Consider the following 20,034-nt stretch of genomic DNA (forward strand, 5'->3'; position numbering starts at 1 on the left):
GTCCACAATGGGACTTGTAAAACACATTCACCAATCTAATTCCTAAAATGGAAAATAATCCAAATGCTCATCAATAGGGAAAAAAAATACACTGTGATACATCCATGTAAACACTACTTAGCAATCAAAGATGAATTTCAAACCATGTCAAGCTTTCCAAAAAAGCCAGACCTCAAAAAGAACACCAGAAATTATTCCACTTATATATCAAACACTAAGTAAATCCAACTATTTAACAAATCAGAAAAGAGGAAAGGGTGAAGAAAACCTGGGATGATAAAAGGATTGAGTATATTGTTTGGGCAGTGGTTCCACAAGAATGTGCAACTCAAAATTCACCCACTGCACACTTAGTATGTAGGTTTTTTGTGCATAATCTAGTTAAAATTTTTTCATTTTAATTATACTACTGGATTGTATTAAGTAATGTAACACATTTTATTTTTAACTTTAAAGAGAGAGAATGAAAGACTCCCTGGAAATTCAGTTTTAAATGGCCTTTTTAACCACAAGAAATTCTGCTTCCCTCCATGGGGCCAGGTAAGTCCTAGTCAACTGTGGCTGTAGCCACATGACAATAGTATCCTCATCAGAATCTCCATGTATGTGCCCAGGCTCTTTATGACTGTAATGTCAGGTTTTCTCATGCATTCCCCAGGGTGTGTTCACACTGCTATCCCTTCAGTGCACCCAATAGCTGGCCCAGAGATGAGTTGTACTCCAACAAGATCCATCTGCATCCAGATTCTTAATCTCTTCATCCAAACCAGGTGATTCCCAACCTCAGCTAGTCTATCTGGAGAGAAAAGATCCTCCCGGATCTCCCTAATTATTTTTGAAGTTCATTAATTGCTATGTTAACTCTAAGTATAAACAGTACCAAAATTTGAATATATCAACTTTTAAACTTGGTTAAAAACCAAATACACAAATTTTCCTCCAGAATTTAGAAAAGCAAGTCCAACTATAAGAGCACTTAAAGAGTTTCTGCTTTAATTTAGAATTTCAATATCCCCAAAAGGCTTGGTCCCCAGTTTGGTGCTACTGGAAGGTACTGGAAAAACTGGGCCTTTGGCCGGAAATGTCCAGGTCACTGGGGACAAGCCCTCCTTCCCCACGGAGATTTTAGAATCCTCTCCCTCTCCTCCTCCTCCATCTCTTTTGCTTCCCAACTGGGAGAATTCTGCCCATCTGGTTCTGCAATAATGTGCTGCTTCACCTCAAAACCCGAGTAATGGAGCTAATCCTTCACAGACTAAGATCTTCAAAATTGTAAACAAGTGGGGTACAGTGGTGCACATTTGCAATCCCAAAGACTGAGGAGGCTGTGGCAGGAGGATCACAAGTTCGAGGCTGGCCTCAGCAACTTAGAAAGGCCCTAAGCAACATAACAAGACCTTGTCTCAAAATAAAAAATAAAAAGAATTGGGGATGTACCTTAGTGGTTAACCTCAATGGTTACCATCCCTGGGTTCAATTCCTGGCACACACACAAAAACAAAAAAAACACACACACACACACAAAAAAAAAAACTACCACCAAAAACAAAAACGAAACCCCTATAAACCAAGCTAAACCAGGTGTGGTGTCAAACACCTGTAATCCCAGCGACCTGGGAGGCACAGGAGGAGGATTTCAAGTTCAAAGCCAGCCTTGGCAACTTAGAAGAACCTGTCTAAATAAATAAGGGTCAGATATGTAATTCAGTGATAGAACACTGTTGGGTTCAAAAAACATGAGTCTTTTCTCTTAGAAAGCTAACTATCAGGCATTTACAGTTACTGAAAACTGACAAAAACAGTCCTTTCTCTAACTGCTCATCCTAAGAAGAAAAAAAAGTGATAGCATCACAGGTCTATGTATGTTAAAACTCATCAAAACTTTAAATATGTGCACTTTATTGAATGCCAAATATACTGCCACACAACATTTTGATTATAAAGAAAAAAGCAGTATGGGAGCTATCAAGTCCCAGCTACTCAAAGACACTCCCAGGAGGTGGCCCAGGACAGCTTTATGAAATTCCTCACAAGAGACTGGCTTGCTGGGCTGGGGTTGAGCTCAGTAGTAGAACGCTCATCTAACACGTGCAAGGCTCTGGATTCGATCCTCAGCACCACATAAAAATAAGTAAATAAAGGCATTGTGTCCAACTACACCTAAAAAATAAATATAAAAAAAAGAGAAAGAGACTGGTTTGCTCAGAGAAGGAAACAAGGAACAGCACAATGTGGGAACACCTGTGACTAGACATGACCAAGGGAACATTACACAAGCTGTGTGTCAACACAGAGCCAGAACCTGTCACCAGAAAAGATCCAGCCCTCTCCACAAGGAGGAAAGCCATTAAAAAACAAAAAGACCACCAACACAGATTTATGCAGTCTTGGCAGGCAAGAAGAAGGCAGCTCAGGGTGGAGGGCAGGGCTATCTCCAAAGAAAGGAATAATAGGGCTGGGCAAGATGGCATATACCTATAATCCCAGCTGTTCAGAAGGCTAAGACAGTAGGAGCACAAGTTTGAGGCCAGCCTCAGCAGCGTAGGAAGGCCCTAAGCAACTTGGGGAGATCCTGTCTCAAAATAAAAAATAAAAAGGGCTGGGGACAAAGCTCAGTCAGTGGTAGAGTACTTGCCTAGCATGTGTGAGGCTCTGAGTTGAATCCTAAGTATCACAAAAGAGAGAGAAAGAGAGGGGTGGGGAGAAAGAGAAGGGGAAAACCAGATCTGGGATAGGGAGGCAGGGAAAGAGAGAGTCTCATCCTATATATCCTCCTCTTCCCCAAATCACTCCTCCTTACTTATTTCTCAGGACCACAATCACACTATAGCAGGAAAAACTCAATGCTGGTTAACTCATAGGTGAACAACACTAATATGACTCCTACATAGCTTAAATCCAGTTTCTCCCCTATTGTTTCCATGGCCTCCATCAATAGTCCTCCTAGGAATCACCAAACTCATAGCTGACCAAAATGTTAACCATTTCTTTAAAAAGTATCACAATCAAAATATTCATAGAATTATACTTTCTGTGTCACAATTTGATATCAAATGCTAGACTTTTAAGTCTGAGAATCACATTCATAATTTCTAGCACTACCTGATTTTCAAACGAATATGGCCCCCTTTCATCTTGGTGCAGTTTTTTTAAAATTCATGACATAGATGGGGCAACTAGAAATATGAACACTGATTGTGATTTTGAGTATTATTAAAGAATTATTTTTTGGATGTAAAAATGATATATATTATAGTTATACATTTTGTCTTTTAAAGATAATATTAAAAAACATGAGTAGAAGGGAAAAAAAAAAAAAAACATGAACAGGATGTCTGAAAGTTACTTCAAAATAATATGGACTGGCTCTAGCTCAGCGGTTCCTTCGACAGAAAACTTACAAAATAATAAAAGGGAGAGCCTGGTGCAGCGGTGCATGCCTGTAATCCCAGAGACTCAGGAGGCTAAGGCAGAAGGATCTCAAGTTCAAAGCCACCCTCAGCAACTTAGCAATACCCTAACCAACCTATCAAGACCATTTCTCAAAATTAAAAATAAAAAGGGCCAGGAATGTGGCTCAGTGGATTCAACTCCTAGTACCAAAATAAAATAATAATAATAATAATAAATGGGAATGTGGTTAGCATATAGATGAAAAACATAAGCTCTGAGCTGGTAACTGCTAAAAAGTCAAGTGACAGGTAAGTAGAGATTATACTCTTAAATTTAAAATTGTTCCTAATAAAGCCTCTTTATTATAAAGTGTATTTTTTTTAGAGTTTAGGCATACTGTTATGAATTAAAGAGACAAAAGACATACATTCAACCTTAAATTCAACTTGTGTTAAGTAGATCTTATTTCCAATTATTTTTTAAAATCTGACATAAGTGGACAAATGTGAATATGAGCAATTAAATCACATTAGAAAACTACCATTTCTAAATGTAATAATGTTAAAGAATGAATGCTTATTGTTTTGTTAGAAAGGAGCATTCTGGTTTTGGTTTTTGGTGTTGGGGATTGAACTGAGGGGCACTTTACCACTGAGCTTTCTAACCCCGGCTCTTTTTTTTTAATTTGAGTCAGGTTCTCACTAAGTTGCTGAGCTGGCCTTGAACTTGCAATCCTCCTGTCTCAGTCACCAAGCCAGGAAGGAAGGGGAATTTCTGAAGTCCACAAAACAAGAGCCACAAAGGCTAAATATAATTCTAAATTAGTTCAGCAAAAAAAGAAAAAAGACATGTTCATCCTTTTATAGATAAAGGAAATAGGGCAAAGTCCAAACTGGCAGACCTAGGCAAAAGGTATAATGGGCATTCACTGTACTGTTTTCTCAACTGTTCTGTACATTTAGAAATGTTTAATAATAAATAAGGTTAAAAAAAAAAGTGCTTTCAAGTTGGGTATAGTAGTGTGTAACCCCGGTCCTGGCTACCTGGAAGCTGAGGCAGGAGGATTCCTTGAGACTAGGAGTTCAATGCACTGGCAACATAGCAAGACCCCATCTCTTTAAAATATGTAAAGAATTGGGCTGGGGATGTGGCTCAAGCGGTAGCGTGCTCGCCTGACTTGCGTGCGGCCCGGGTTTGATCCTCAGCACCACATACAAACAAAGATGTTGTGTCCTCTGAGAACTAAAAAATAAATATTAAAAAATTCTCTCTCTCTAAAAAAAAAAAAAAAAAGTAAAGAATTAAAATGATAAAAATAAGCAGGTACAGTGGTGCACTTATATAATCCCAAAGAATCCATAAGCAATTTAGTATGACCCTGTCTCAAATAAAAAATAAAAAGAGCTATGGATGTAACTCAGTGTTCAAGAGCCCCTGGGTACCAAAAAAAAAAATAATTTACCAACTGCCTTAAAAACAGAAAGAAAACAGTCACACACAGTAAGATATATGTACAAACTTTTTATCTAAGACATGTGGATGGCAAATAAGCACACAAAAAGATTACTGATATTATTTTTGTCACGAGAGTTAAAAATACAATGAGATCTATCCACTAGATTAGCTAAAATTAAAAAGATTGGTCATACCAGTGTTGCTGAGGATGGAGGGGAACTGGAACTCTCATACACTACTGAAGGGAATACAAAATGTACAACCAAACTGGAAGACAGTTCTGCAGTTTCTTCCAAAGTTAAATATACACCTGCCATAAGAACCAGCCATTCCATTTTTGTGTTTATTCAAAAAGTAATGAAAACTTATGTCCATAAAGACTTGTACATTAATAATCATAGCAATTTCATTTATAATATCTCAAAACTGCAAATACCCCAAATGTTCATTCCTGGCAAACAGATAAGCAAACTTATGGTATTTCTATACAACAGAATACTACCTAACAATAAAAAGGACTCAAATACTGATACACACTACAATAAGGAAGTCAAAGAAATTTGCCAACAAAAAACAATCAAAAAAAAATAAAATGTTTTTTCTATGTGAATTCATTTACACAAAACTTTTAAAAAATGAAAACTCACCAACTGTTAAGAGAAAACAGCCCAATTACTTCCTGGAGCCTGGGAGACTTAAAAATGGGTAGAAGAAAACATTTGGCAATGATGGATGTGTTTATTCCCATCTATGATAGAAATAAACTATACAGCAAAAGTTATGAAATGGTACATTTCAAATATGTCCCACTTATTATGTCATGTATATATCTCAAGAGAGCTGTTTGAAAAAAAAAAGGAGTTAAACAATGGGAGATGTCTTGCAAAAAAAGATGGGTGCTGGTCACCATTAAAGCAGCAATGAGGGGCTGGGAACATAGCTCAGTTGGTGGAATGCTTGCCTCGAATGCACAGGCTCTGGGTTCAATCCCTGACACCACCACCAAAAAAAAAAAAAAGCAGCAATGAGTAACAGCATTATAACAATTATTGAACCCAGGGAACATATGTTCCACAACAGTCTCAAAAGACAGGAACAAAGAAGTCATCTAGGGCTGGGGATATAGCTCAGTTGGTAGAGTGCTTGCCTCACATGAGCAAGGCCCTGGGTTCAATCCCCAGCATCACCAAAAAAAAAAAAAAAAAAAAGTCATCTGAAAAAAAAGATAAAAACAAGGCCATTGTAGGAAAGAATTAGGGGTTTAAAATAGAGATTGTTGGCTTATCCTATAGTGATAGGGAAAACTATTAAGTAAAATTTCACCTGGAAACATTACTCTGGCTTAAGTGAGCAAGAACATAAATCCAGGACAGAAAAACTGGGAGCAGGAAGACCAAGACAAGATTTTTTCTCCTGATATGAACTAGGGACTGAAGAGAGGTTGACATAGTGGAGACAGAAAAGAAATGGACATATGAATAGAATATAAAGGCAAAATTTTATGAATCATAAAATAAGAAGAATTTGGGAGAAGGACACCATTGCCATCTTTCATCAAAATGAACTATGTGAGGCTAGTGTTCTAAGCCACAAAGAATTGCCCCAGCAATCTTGGAAGGTGCTTCCCGTGGAGGACAAGCCAAGCCCTCATGTCAAAACACAGGCCACCACTGTTGCAAAAGAATCACAGAGTCCTGAGTATTAATGCCGGAAAGGAGTCAACATCAGAGGATGCAGGATGACAGGAGGAAAATTCCACTCAATAAACAACCTTTAAAAGACTCAGATGAAACCAACTGCATTTTTTTTTTGGGGGGGGGGGTTACTAAGGATTGGACTTGGGGATACTCAACCACTAAGCCACATCCCCAACCCTATTTTTTATTTTATTTACAGACAGGGTCTCACTGAGTTGCTCAGTGCCTCGCCATTGCTGAGGTTAGCTTTGAACTCATGATCTCTGTCTCAGCCTCCTGAGACACTGGGATTACAGGCATGCACCACGGCGCCCAGTCCAACTGCATTTTTCACAGTGACTTTTTTTTTTTTTTTTTTTTTAAAGAGAGAGAGAGAATTTTTTTTTTAATATTTATTTTTTAGTTCTCGGCGGACACAACATCTTTGTTTGTATGTGGTGCTGAGGATCCAACCCGGGGCGCACGCATGCCAGGCGAGCGCGTTACTGCTTGAGCCACATCCCCAGCCCTTACAGTGACTTTTTTTTTTTTTAATTTTTTATTTTTTTAAAGACAGAGTGAGGGGGAGAGGGAGGGAGGGAGGGGGAGGGAGAGAGGGGGAGGGGGAGAGAGAGAGGGAGAGAGAGAGAGAGAGAGAGAGAGAGAGAGAGAGAGAGAGAGAGAGAATTTTTAATATTTATCTTTTAGTTTTCGGCGGACACAACATCTTTGTTTGTATGTGGTGCTGAGGATCGAACCTGGGCCGCATGCATGCCAGGCGAGCGCGCTACCGCTTGAGCCACATCCCCAGCCCCTTACAGTGACTTTTAAAACAAAAATATTCTGATGCACTTTACATGGAAGACAAGACTTTCTTTTAAACAAAGACTGGGCTAGGGATGTAGTTCAATGCTAGAGCACTTGCCACTGGGTTCCAACCCAGTACCAACACCCCCCACCCCCCAAAAAAGAATTACAAAAATATAACCAAATAAGCAAAGTGCTAAAGTACCATAAAGAAACCAATGGCAAGATGGTTTTCAGTTTCTAGTAGTAAGCTCCTACTCCTTAAACAGAGAGGCTCTGGCATAAGAAGTTACCTTTAACAACTGAGTGATTATAATGAAGATTTGTATGCTGAGAGGACCTGGCAATATCTAAAACTTATAATACAGACACCAAAAGGCTAATTTTATAAACTCAGAAATAAAACCACTTAATCCCAAATCCTAACTCTGTCCCCTCTCTTCTTAAAGCCCAGCCCCTTCTCTTTCTCCCCTACTGCATGTACAATGCATTTCATCACCCAGGACATACCTGTTTGGAAGGTAGGATTCGCTCCAGGGTACATGTTAGGAGAATAGGCAGGAGCTGCGGCTGCATAGCCCATGGGGAAACCAGCTGAAAGAAAACATACACAGCACAATGTGATGTCATCAAAGAAGAAGTAAGAGACTCTTATAATCAGAGCTCCTACAAACCCGTTATTCTTACCCTCAACTCCAAAACTCCACACGATGACTCACAAACACCAATAGCACTAAGTGTCCAACAGTTTGTCTATAAGTTGTTTTTCTTCAAAATTTTAATGGGTAAGAACCATAATCATATGTTCTAAATCTATGATTAAATGTTTACAACTTTTTACAAATGGAAAAATTTGGCATAAAGAGAGTTAGAATCTACTCTGAAGAAAAACTAAATCAAAGGGCAAGGTATTATAGCTCAGTGGTAGAGTCAGTCCCTGCTTGGTAGGTGTGAGGCTCTGGGTTCAATTTCCAGGACCAAAATAAATATGAATAGCTAAATCATAATACCAAAAACCAAATATTTTTAAACCCCAAGCTATAATAAGCAAATCTCCAACACTTACAAAAGTTTTGGTCCTGATCCTACTCACATAATTTCTTACCAAGAGTAATGAGTGTGCTAAGGGTATATATAGTATGGTAGGTCCAGTTACCTTCATCTGTCTTCACTGCATAAAGTATGAAAGAACCATGATTCTTGGAGCTAAGAGTCTATTTTTGCTGCGACCAGTGAGCAACAAAAGGTGTTTTAAGGACATATATTCTCAGTGACTCCAAAGACATAGCCACATTATTGCATATTTTCATTTAAAAGCTATTTTGTGTTATTGTTCTTAGGCACTATTTAAAACTCCTAAATTCATTTCAGACTTTTTCATACTCTAATCCCCAACAACTTTCCCAGTTCAGGGTGGCCAATCATGACCCCAGGCTGTCAATATCATTACATGTCAGTCTTCTTACTGAAGAGGCTCCAACTGGCCCTGCAAGCACCAGGAAGTAGAAAAAGTCCAATCAAGAACCATATGGGGAGGCTGGGATTGTAGCTCAGGGGTAGAGGGCTCCCCTAGCATGTGTGAGGCACTGGGTTCTATCCTCAGCCCCACATAAAAAAAAACAAACAAAATAAAGGTACTGTGTCCATCTACAACTAAAAAAGAAACTCTGAAAGACAGAGAGAGAGAGAGAGAGAGAGAGAGAGAAGAACCGAACCGAACCATATGGGGGCTGAGGTTGTAACTCAGTGTTAAGAGTAGCTGCCTAGCATGTGTGAAGAACTGGGTTTACATCTCAGCACCGCGTATAAGTAATAAAAATAAAGGTCCATCAACAACTAAAATAATAATTAAAAAAAAAAAAGAAAAAAGAAAAGATGGGGCTGGGGATGTGGCTCAAGCGGTAGAGCGCTCGCCTGATATGTACGGGGCGCGAGGTTCGATCCTGGATACCACATAGAAATGGAATGAAGATATTGTGTCCACCTAAAACTAAAAAATAAATATTAAAAAAAAGAAAAGAAACTTATGGAAGCAAGCTGTTCTTTATTAAATGAGAAATCCTTAGAAGACTAAACTAATAGCCAGTAATAATTCCAAACATGAACACAAAGAAAACACCAAGACATTTAGTATGAAAGTCAGAATCCTGCCCCCTACCCAGATGTCTATTAGCAGAGGAGGCCTCAGTCATCTCCACAGCCTTTCTCAGAGCCCAGGGACCCATGAGGCCCCTGATCCCCTTGATTGACTCCCTGGTTCATAGTGCAGAAAGATGTGACAGCCAGGGCATTAGAAATTCTTTTTCATACAAGGGGAAGAGTGCCACTGAGAGGACCCATGTTTGCTAGCCCTAACTAGCTAGTACAGTTGTGAGAAACTGTACTTTAGTCCTCTCTTCCCTAACCTGATGAAACAAAACAACAGTTAGGCTCCTTGGCATGGGGCAGCAACTTGGGAGGCTGATGTAGGAGGATCACAAGTTGCCTCAGCAACCTAGTGAAGCCCTAAGCAACTTAACAAGAACCTGTGTCAAAATAAAACATAAAAAGGGCTGGAGATATGGCTCAGTGATTAAGAGCCCTTGGGTTCAATCCCTGGTACCAAAAAAGAAAGAAAGAAAGAAACAAAACAGCAGCCTTCGAAAGAAACTGTGCTGAAGAGGCTCAGAGAAAGGTGTTTGTTTGCTAGGGCACTTAGACTGGGACATTTAGGGTGGCATCATGACCCTTTAAGGAACAGATGTAACAGTAAACAAAGTGATGAAAACCTTTGGAATGAGGTGAAAACTAGGGGCAGGAATTGGTGGTCTAAGTGAACTTCCAAAGGGTTAAGTCATTATGGAGAGGTTTGGTTTTTGGTTTCTTTAGAAGCACTGGAGATAGACCCCAAGGCCTCCTGCATGCTCAGCGAATGCCCTAAACTGAGCTACACCCCTAAGTCCCTCAGTAGGTTTTATCTGAAGGTTATATATAAAGTCCCTTTCTAGAATCCCTGTAGCACCCCTCCTCAGCCGGGATGCCCTTGCTTTGCTATCCCACCTTTCCAAGCAGTCCAACAAGTTTCAATAAGAAAAGTAAGACAATGGCCCACAGGAATTCCTACAAGTGGCCAGATCTCATCTCTTACATGAATGTTTTGTTTTTTTTTTTTCCCTTGATCCTGAAACTGATCCTCCTCTATCTCAGTAGAAACTATTTTGGGTTTATCTCTAGATTCTCACTTTCCCACTTGCCCCCTAGTCAGAGAATAATGTGCAGTGGTAAAATGTTTTATCAACTTCACTCATTCTGGACATCAAGGGAGGATTTCACTTGAAACAGACTTCAAGTGGCCATTGTAAAAACAGCAGGGCAGAAATTTCCATCAGCATTCTGTAGACTGACCTGGAGAGGTTCCCCAGAGGCCCAAATGCAAGGAGAGCCAAGTAGGCTCTGGAGCTGCCTCAATTCACCCATAGGAGCTAATGGTATATAGCTTATATACCAGGGAGTCAGTCAGAAAAGGAAATACCACTGACCTAGAGAATATGCTGTAGGCATGTGCAGGAATTCCCACAAAATCCAATTTTCTTTATCTCTCTCCATAAAATCCACTAGTAAATTCTCTGAGAATCATCTGTTTGGTATTTGCTTCAAGGGTCTTACTGTTATGTTTGTTTGGCCCTTCCCTTCACAACCATCTAACAATGAGTTAATGTGCTCTAAAATCAAACAGATCACAAAGCATATTTAAAATAGCTAGTGAATAACCAACAGAGGGTCATTATACAACTGGCCTCTGGTATGGGAGCCTCTGCTCCTTCCATGCCCTCACTCTCTCCATTCCATCAGCCACATTCCATCTGCTCTGCCACCATCCTGACCAGAGCTGAACATAGCTCACCTCACTATTTCTACTTCAACCGTTTCCACTTGGGTTACATATAACCCCACAGGGGTAGTCTGAAAAGACCCTACTGGCATGCTACTTTGCTGGCTGTGGGTGTAACACCAAACTCTTTCTCTTATTCTCTCCAGAATTTTGTTGAGAAGAACTGTTTCTCTACCCTTAGGATTTTTCTAGCCCTAGCAGCTTCCTAAAAATGTCCCCCAGTGGACAACAAGAAGTGTCTCCTTCAACAACTACTCTCATTCTTTTCTGGCATGCAGAGGCTTTGGAAAGGCCAGACTCCCCACAGCAAGAGAATGGAATGACGAACTTCAACTATAGCCATTTTTATGTGCTTGATCACTTTATGGTAATACCATCAAAACAGGGGAAAAAAGACAAATTAGGAGAAAATATTTACCAATTACTTAGATAAAGGGTTGACATACTTAACGTTTGTTTCTTTTTGGGAAGTTCAGAGAATTGAATATAGTACTTCACATCCTCTAGGTACCACTGAGCTACATCTCCAGCCCTTCTTACTTTGAGACAGGTTTTCACTAATGTTACTTGGACTGGCCTCAAACTTCTAATCCTCCTGCCTCAGACTTCCAAGTAGCTGGGATTATAAACCTATACCACCACATCTGTCTATAACTTGTAAACTAGAAGAACAAAAACCCAAGAAAAAAAAAATAGACATGGACTGTTAGAACTGCAAACTACAACTACACTGATACCATCTCACACCGGAATAGCAACCACCTGAAAATTAGACGACATTTTGTCAGCAAGGCTGTGGAAAAATGTCTTCTAGCAGAAGGATAAAACAGGAAAAGCTCTATGGAAGTGAACTTGGCATTATCTTAAAAACTGCACATGTAGGGCTGGGGATGTGGCTCAAGCGGTAGTGTGCTCGCCTGGCATGCGCGCGGCACTGGGTTCAATCCTCAGTACCACATACAAAAATAAAGATGTTGTGTCTGCCGAAAACTAAAAATTAAATATTAAAAAAATTCTCTCTCTCTTTTAAAAAAAAAAGCTGCACATGTATATATGGGAGGCTGAAGCTAAAGGATCCTGAGTTCAACCCCAGCCTGGGCAAAACAGAAAGATGCTGTATCCAAAAATATCAAATGTAAACATATTTACTCTTTGATACACAACTCTACCTCTAACATTCACCTTGAATTTTAATTTCCACAACAAATATAAGCACAAGGTCATTTACTCTGAAGCATCATTCAAACAGCAAACAATTCAAACAACCCTAACACATTAGATCCCCAGGAAAATGACTATGAACTTATTTGAAATAAGACTTAGCAAATATGACTCAGGATCTTGAAATGAGATCATCCTTGACTGCTCAGGTGAGCCCTAAATCCAATGACAAGTGACTTTAAAGAATACACACAAAAGAGAAGCAGAGGTTTTGACTATGGAAGCAGAAATGGGATTGATGTGGCCCCAGGGCTACAGTGTAGGATGACCTGCAATGCCAGAAACTAGAAAAGGCAAAGACTGTAGCCCTACCCATATCTTAATTTCAAACTTCTGTATCCGTGAGAGAATAAAATTTCTATTTTAATCTATTAAAAGCTTGTGAGACTGGGGATATAACTCAGTTGGTAAGTGCTTGCCTGGCATGCACAAGGCCATGGGTTCAATCCCCAGCACAACAATAACAAAAAAAAAACAAACATTATTTACAGGGCTGGGGTTGTGGCTCAGAGGTAGAGCACTCACCTACCATGTGTGAGGCACCGGTTTCGATTCTCAGCACCACATTAAAAAAATAAATAAGTATATTGTGTCCACCTATAACTTAAAAAAAAAAAAATTAAAGTTTGTGGATTGGGAGGGGGTGTTAAAGGGAGTTATTCAGATAAAGAACAAAGATCCAGACAGAAATGTGTCAACAAAGAAAGCAATAAAGAGCACTACAAATAACTGAGTTAATAGCTGTTGACTACACAAAATAAAAACAGTAATGTCTTAAGGCATGGCAACAATAATACAAAAGGAGAAAGAGAGGATTTTTAAAATGTTGTATTATAGTAACCATTAAGAGAATAGTGGAAAAAAAAAACTAATAGAAGAATTAAATAAAAATATTTGATTAATCCAAATGATGGCAAGAGAAAAATGAGCAAAGAAAACAAAATTCTGGATATAAATCAATTATATCAGTAATTATAACAAAATATAAAACATTTCTGAGAAGAGTTTCCTATTTAAGTGTAAATAAAAATAACAGTAATAGAACCAGTCTCTCCATTTGTCAGTAAGAGTATAAAAGAGCACAAAAGGGGGCTGGGATTGTGGCTCAGCAGTAGAGCGCTAGCCTAACATGCGCAGAGCCCTGGATTCAATCCTTAGTACCACATAAAAATAAATGAATGGAATAAAGTTATTGTGTCCAACTACAACAAAAAAAATAAATATTTTTTTTTTTTTAAAAAAAAGAGCACAAAAGTACTTTCCTATATTAAAATGTCTTGTCAGTTTTTGGTTGAAATTATGCTGGCCGTCACATCCTGCAGGCACATCTTCCCATATTTTTGACTCCCTGATTTAAATGACCTAGAGTGATTATTGGTCCTGCATTGAAACCTCACTCATAAAGTTTTTGTTTAATTTATTTTTTAGTTGTAGCTGGACATAATACCTTTACTTTATTTTGTTTTTATGTGGTGCTGGGGATTGAACCCTGGGGCTCGTATGTAGCTTAGGCAAGCACTCTACCGCTGAGCTACAACTCCAGTCCCTCTCATAAAGTTGTATAGAAGTAAGAGAGACATAAAAATCTCAAAACCAAGAAAATAGAAAATAAGTATAAGGAAATGAAGGCAAAAACTATGTAAAAAGATACAAAATTTTAAATATCTTTAAAATTACAGAAATTTTCTTTTAAATGTAATTTTTAGACCCCAAAATAAAATAAAAAATGTGAGAGGGGGTAAAAAAAAGCAGCTTACTCCAAAAATTCTCTTAACCAAGTGTCAGCAACAGCCCACAGGGCCCACCACCCATTTTTACAGTTGTACTGGAACACACCACACTAAATATTGCCAAAGGCTGCTTTTGTGCTACAGAGACAGAGCTGAGTAGCTATACAATTCTAAAATATTTACTACCTGGACCTTCATGTAGAGTTTACCAATCCCTGTCAATGGCCAACCAAAGAGGAAGAACAAATTACACATTTCAGCATTAATACCACTATACAGAACTGGTGTTTATGCTTCCTGGAGCACTTCATTCTCAAACTTCTTAGCCAGTCTATTCCCCCCGCCCTCCAATCCTAATACTGCTTTCTGGTTCTCACTTTAGCAGTGTTCTACAAGCAAATTAACCTGAATTTTGTCCAAAAAAATTTTTTTTTTTTTTGCCATTTTTAAGTTCTGATTGGTTACTTTTTCTCTCCCAGTATACTGTTCCCCTCTTATGTTTTTGATTCTTTCTTTTCCATTTGTAATTATTCTAAAAATGTCGGTGTGACACAGCAAACAGTCATGACTGGTGACTTTCGCCTGACAGCACCCTGTGTCTTATAATGATTTTTCATGCAAGCAGGCAGAATTTTGTCTGTGGGAAGCCCACGCAAGCTGGGTTGAGGACAAATGCCTCCACAGCACTTATGCATTCTCTTCTGTCAGGGGCTCTAGGGGAAATGCAAGTTGAAGAATATTTTTTATGTTGGTTTCTAAACTTCTGGAGCCCCTAGGAAATGCACAGTAATGCAAATCAGTGTTCTAAACATCCCTGAAATGGCTACAAAATCTTAGGAAAGCCATCCCTCCTTCTCAGAGCCCATGCAGACTCAAGCTTCTGGTGGGACCACCTCTTTCCTGGGAGATCAACTCTCTAGAAATCAGACTAATTGATGAGAGCCCACTCCTACTCCTTGTCTCACAAGATCTGAAGCCTATTCCCATGTGGATTGTTACAACCCACAAACAACAAATACCTCTTGGACAGACACCTTACCTTAATGGTCAAATAAAATGGGTTTCACACCACTCCCATATTTGACCCTAGACAATCCTTTTCCCTCCTGCAAGTTCAGGTATACATTTTCAAATGTTTTATTCCATTTTCTTTTCTTTTTTGACCCCAGGGATTAAACCCAGGGGCACTAAGCCCATCTCCAGCACTATTTTTTTTAATATTTTTGTATTTGTAGTAGGACATAATATCTTTATTTTATTTATTTTTATATAGTGTTGAGGATCAAACCCAGCACCTCCCACATGCTAGGCAAGCACTCTATCACTGAGCCACAACCTTATCCCCGCCCAATACTTTTAAAAAATATTTTATTTAGAGACAGGGTCTTACTGAGTTGCTTGGGAACTTGCTAAATTGCTCAGAATGGCTTTGAACTCACAGTCCTCCTGCCTCAGCCTCCAGAGCCACTGGGATTACAGGCATGCATCACGGTTCCCAGCTCATTTTCTAAGGATTTTGTAGCAACAAGGTTTTAGGGTTATCAACCATATTATTAAAATCCACAAAGAAATCATAACATTGCAAATAGTTATCCTTTATTCAAAGTCACCAATCAGGACAACCATTGCTGACTCGGTACTGTTCAGGCCTTAGTTAGAAGTATGTCCTCTCTGACCCAGGGATGAAACTAAAGTTCCATCAGATATGATATAAATAGGAAATAAAAAGCCTTTTGGGCTTTCTTACAGGGCAGAGATAAAGTGAAAGATTGTTATGAGGGCTGAGCCACAATGGGGAGGAACAAACAGGACCTGTGACTAATTAATATTAAGCTAAGATGAGGAAGTGAGGCTTACCAGACCAACTTAGATAAACAAGATCCTGGTCCCAACTGCTGAAACTACTAAATTAAACTTTGATCAAAGCCAGTCTTCTCTCTTAATTTTTCATTTTCATTTATCTTCTTCCTTGTCCACTCTAAATATTTTCAATGCTATGGAAATATACCAAGTAATCAAAAATGAAAAATTCTACTCACTTACCTGGATAACCAATTCCTTTGGCATTTGCATAGGGAACCCCAGAAGATCCAGGGCTATAAACGGGATTCATGATTTCAAGAACTAAAAGGAAAAAAAAAGTGATTTAGCCAAGTATTTTTGTTCTCAAGATTTTTCTCCAGTATCAGTCCCCAAAAGAGCAGGTACTAAGAATCTTTCTCTAGCCTATCTAAAAGGTGTTTCATGCTTCTCCCAACTAGCAGACAACACAAAATGAACGCCAAATGTTTTAATTAATGCCCAACCAGGATGTTAGAAACAGTTCTTTACAACTCTCTTCAGTCCATCAGAAACTAACAGGAAAAAGTATTCGCTATATAAGAAAAAACATTCTACAAATAACCTAAATGTCCTTTTAATAAAGAACAGTTAAGATATATCCAAGCCATGAAATATGCAGGTGCTTTTAAAAAAGCATTTAAGTAAAATGGAGGTATACCTTAGTGTTAAGAGAGCTTGCTTGGCAAGCCACTAGGCCCTGGGCTTGATCCTGGGTCCACAAAAAAGCACAAGATTGATACAATGTTAAGTGAAAAGAGTAGGGTACAATACTGAGCCCAAATTTACATCAACTTATGGTCACTGGCACCTCCAACACATGGAAATAAGTGTGGAAGAAAACAAAAACATTAAGGTAATTATCTCTACATGAGTTGGGTTTAGTGTTCCTCCTCACTTTTCTGCATTTTTAAAAATAACTTGATTTTTTTCCTAAAAAAAGAAAAATTAGCTTACAGCCCCGCTATTCATTAACCCACTCAATGTTCTAAAACTCACTAATCTTTTTTTTTTCCTGTAAAGTTCAAACATTTAGTTATGATTCTGTTCCTTCCCTAACTAAAATAAGATTCTCAACTTAAGTATGAGCTTTCCCTAGTCCTCATCCAGTAAGTCACTCTTTTTTGGCCCCAGGGATTATGTGACTGAAAAGAGCAAGATGATCTTTAATTTACATAAAAACTGTGTGAGGAAAGAAGTATATATGGCACTCTGAATTTTTTTGCTGAATATTGCTGTGAATCTGAAACTGCTCTGAAAAAGTTCCCCACACTTCTTTTTCCTTTTTTTTTTTTTTGATGTTTGTTTTTGAGATGGGGGTCTATGTTGTTCAAGCAAACTCTTGGGCTCAACTGATTCTCCTATCTCAGACTCTCAAGTAGGTGAGTCTACAGGTGAGCACCATGACTCCTGGCTAAAAGTTCTGTTTTTTAATTGGGGGCAGGGGTGGGGGGGTAGGAAAACCCACACATTACATGTACATTAGTTTACTTTTTCAGTGTATGCCTTCTCCACATGCCCAATTAGAATACAGGCCCACAAAAGCAGAGAACATACACTTGGTGCTATTTTCTTTGATGTCTCTAATTCACCAATAACAATGTCTAATACAAAATAGGTTCAAATACCTACTCACTTTCTTAAAAACACACACACACTTTAAAACTCTAGTTTTTTAATTCCATTAAAGACAAAACACAGGGCTGGGGATATAGCTCAGTTGGCAGAGTGCTTGCCTAGCATGCACAAGACCCTGGGTTCAATCCCCAGCACCACAAAAAAAATAAATAAATAAATAAAAATAAAGACAAAACACAAAAATGAAGCACTTCAAATTTTCAGCTCACCTAACTCATAAGTCACAGCTAAGCAGTTCAGTATACAGAATAAACTAGCTCACAACCTTAGCCTCTGTAACAAATTCAGTAAGAATAAATTGACAGCATCAGAGATAAGGGCATTTATCAACAGAACAATTCTTTTTTTTTTTTTTTTAAGACTTTTAAACCAAAGCTAGATTTGCTACATCCAAAACTACAGTTAAATGATATCTTAATCAGAATGTTCTCCCCTTCCTGATGTTCATTATGGCAGCCACTTGCCTAGAGTGACTATGAACACCTGAAAAAATGTGGCTGGTGCAAGATCTCATGTTTCATCTTTATTTAACTTCAACTTAGTCACATATGTCCAGGACTACCACATTGGACAGCACAGACCTACAAAATAAAGAAAAAACAAGAAAGGAAGCAGGTAAGCAGAAGGATCAATTGTGTTTTATCCCCCAAACTGGCAATTGCCAAATCCAATTCCTCTACACTTTTAACCTACTCTTGGAGATCTACAACAATAGGAATCATGAAGGTCCTCAAATGCTTCATTAACTTCTCAGGTTTAACTATCATTTCTCAAGAAATAAATATTTCCCAAACTCTAGTTTTCTGCATTCTGTGCCAAAACCTAATTTTATTTTCTTAACTGAACATGAGATTAGCAAAACACTATGCAAAAGCCATGGAGAAAGGAGGAAGTCACAGTACCTCCCTTCTGAATTTACAATCTAGAAAAAGCGCTGTCCAACAGAATTTTCTGCAAAGTTGGAAACTATGTCTGTGCTGTCCAAATATGGTAACTGAATTTTCAGCTTAAATAATCAGATGTAAGTTACAGCTATTATTCTGAACAGCACAGGCCTATAAGAATTAAAACAAAAATCATGAATAATTGTGATACAGGGCAGAGTATTAAGAGTCACAAGTGAATAAACTGTTCTAAGAGCTGAATGAGAGAGCAAAAATTCAATAGGGGAGGGACGAATAATCAGGAAACATGATTCAAGAGGCAGCATTTCCAAATTTCACAACTAGCCACAGGAATGAGAAAATTCAAGACCCATATTGCAAATATTAGACGGCTGGGTATATCTGGAGCTTAGGTTACAAGTAGGAATCAGCAATAAGTGACTATGGAGAAACAGGTTAGATTACAAGCAGGTGGAGACCCTTAAATGTGGGCTGAGCAAGCAGCTATCGTATGACAGGCAATGAAGCTCATAAACAGCACAACTAAACAAGAGTTCCCATTCCCTGGGTATATACCATTCCTATGTATACAAAATGAAAACTACATCCCTAGGTATACAAAATGAAAACTATACATCAAAAACTACACAAATTATTACTGTGCTGTGATAGCCAAAAATTGCAAAAAAAAAAAAAAAAACTCAAATACACTGGAAACCAGGAGGCTCCCCTTCCATAGCCTTACAGTCTAGACCTCTAATGATACAGTTTAACCCACGTGCCACTAAAAATTTCACAGAACCACGTCTGAATTGAGATTATATTTCCTGAAAGAATTTCTACTTCCTCAGAAGCTGATAATATATATTTTCTAAAGTTATTAAAACATTTTAATGAATTAAAAGTTACATGTAGATAAAATATTACAGGATTAATGAAAGTGTTGCAGTTTTGTAACAATTTGACAGAGGCAAAAAATAACTTATAACAGACACATCTCTCTGAACAAACACCAAAAAGCTCAAGTTATTTGTTCATTCCCCCAATACTATAATCCCAAAGAACTGAGGAAATTCCTTGATCCACATGGCCTCTCTCCATCTCACAAAGTGAAGTTCTTAAGTATTTTTTGAATGTGCAAGAATAACTGAAGAATTATTCAACAGAACATATGGGATTTATCATAGTAATATTAACTTGAATTCAGAGTTACTGAAACATAATCTGTTTACTGATTGGTAGACTTGAAACCTGAACCTAAAGATCAAACCTAACATCACTAAGAGTCAAATTACTTAACTATCTGCATCCTTACATGATGAAATATGAATTACTATGTATCATCAAAGATGTATTGCTGCAAAAGTCAAATATATTTTTATGCCTCTAACTTCCAGTTCTGGGGAAAAGTCAAGGAGTTGGAGGTGTGTAGGAATCAGGCAAAACCAAAAGATGGGGCATTCTGGAGGACAAATGACCCAGTTTCTTCAATAAGTCATTCATCTGAAAAAAAGGCACAG

General features: G+C 38.3%; 1 protein-coding gene and 1 non-coding gene across 8 annotated transcripts in view; one reads left to right on the forward strand and one right to left on the reverse strand.

The window, feature by feature from the left end:
• The window catches only part of Fam168b (family with sequence similarity 168 member B), a 32,801-nt gene that overhangs the window by 9,398 nt on the left and 3,369 nt on the right, over positions 1–20,034 (reverse strand). For 6 of the 7 annotated variants that reach the window (XM_046463810.2, XM_046463808.2, XM_058585402.1 and 3 more), the window contains 2 exons: positions 16,197–16,277; positions 7,842–7,925 (listed from right to left, as the gene is read on the reverse strand). In XM_046463810.2, coding sequence (XP_046319766.1) covers positions 7,842–7,925; positions 16,197–16,266 — 154 coding nt within the window. In that variant the 5' untranslated portion in view covers positions 16,267–16,277. Of the gene's footprint in view, positions 1–7,841; positions 7,926–16,196; positions 16,278–18,094; positions 18,212–20,034 lie in introns of all 7 variants that reach the window. The other variant, XM_046463811.2, reaches the window with a different exon arrangement.
• On the forward strand, positions 5,965–6,037 carry Trnav-cac (transfer RNA valine (anticodon CAC)). The gene has a single exon. It is a non-coding gene; the product is annotated as a tRNA-Val (tRNA).

This window comes from Marmota monax, unplaced genomic scaffold (genome assembly GCF_021218885.2).
Source record: "Marmota monax isolate L192 unplaced genomic scaffold, Marmota_monax_Labrador192_F-V1.1 WCK01_AAM20220418_F8-fsc00034, whole genome shotgun sequence".
Taxonomy (NCBI): Eukaryota; Metazoa; Chordata; class Mammalia; order Rodentia; family Sciuridae; genus Marmota; species Marmota monax.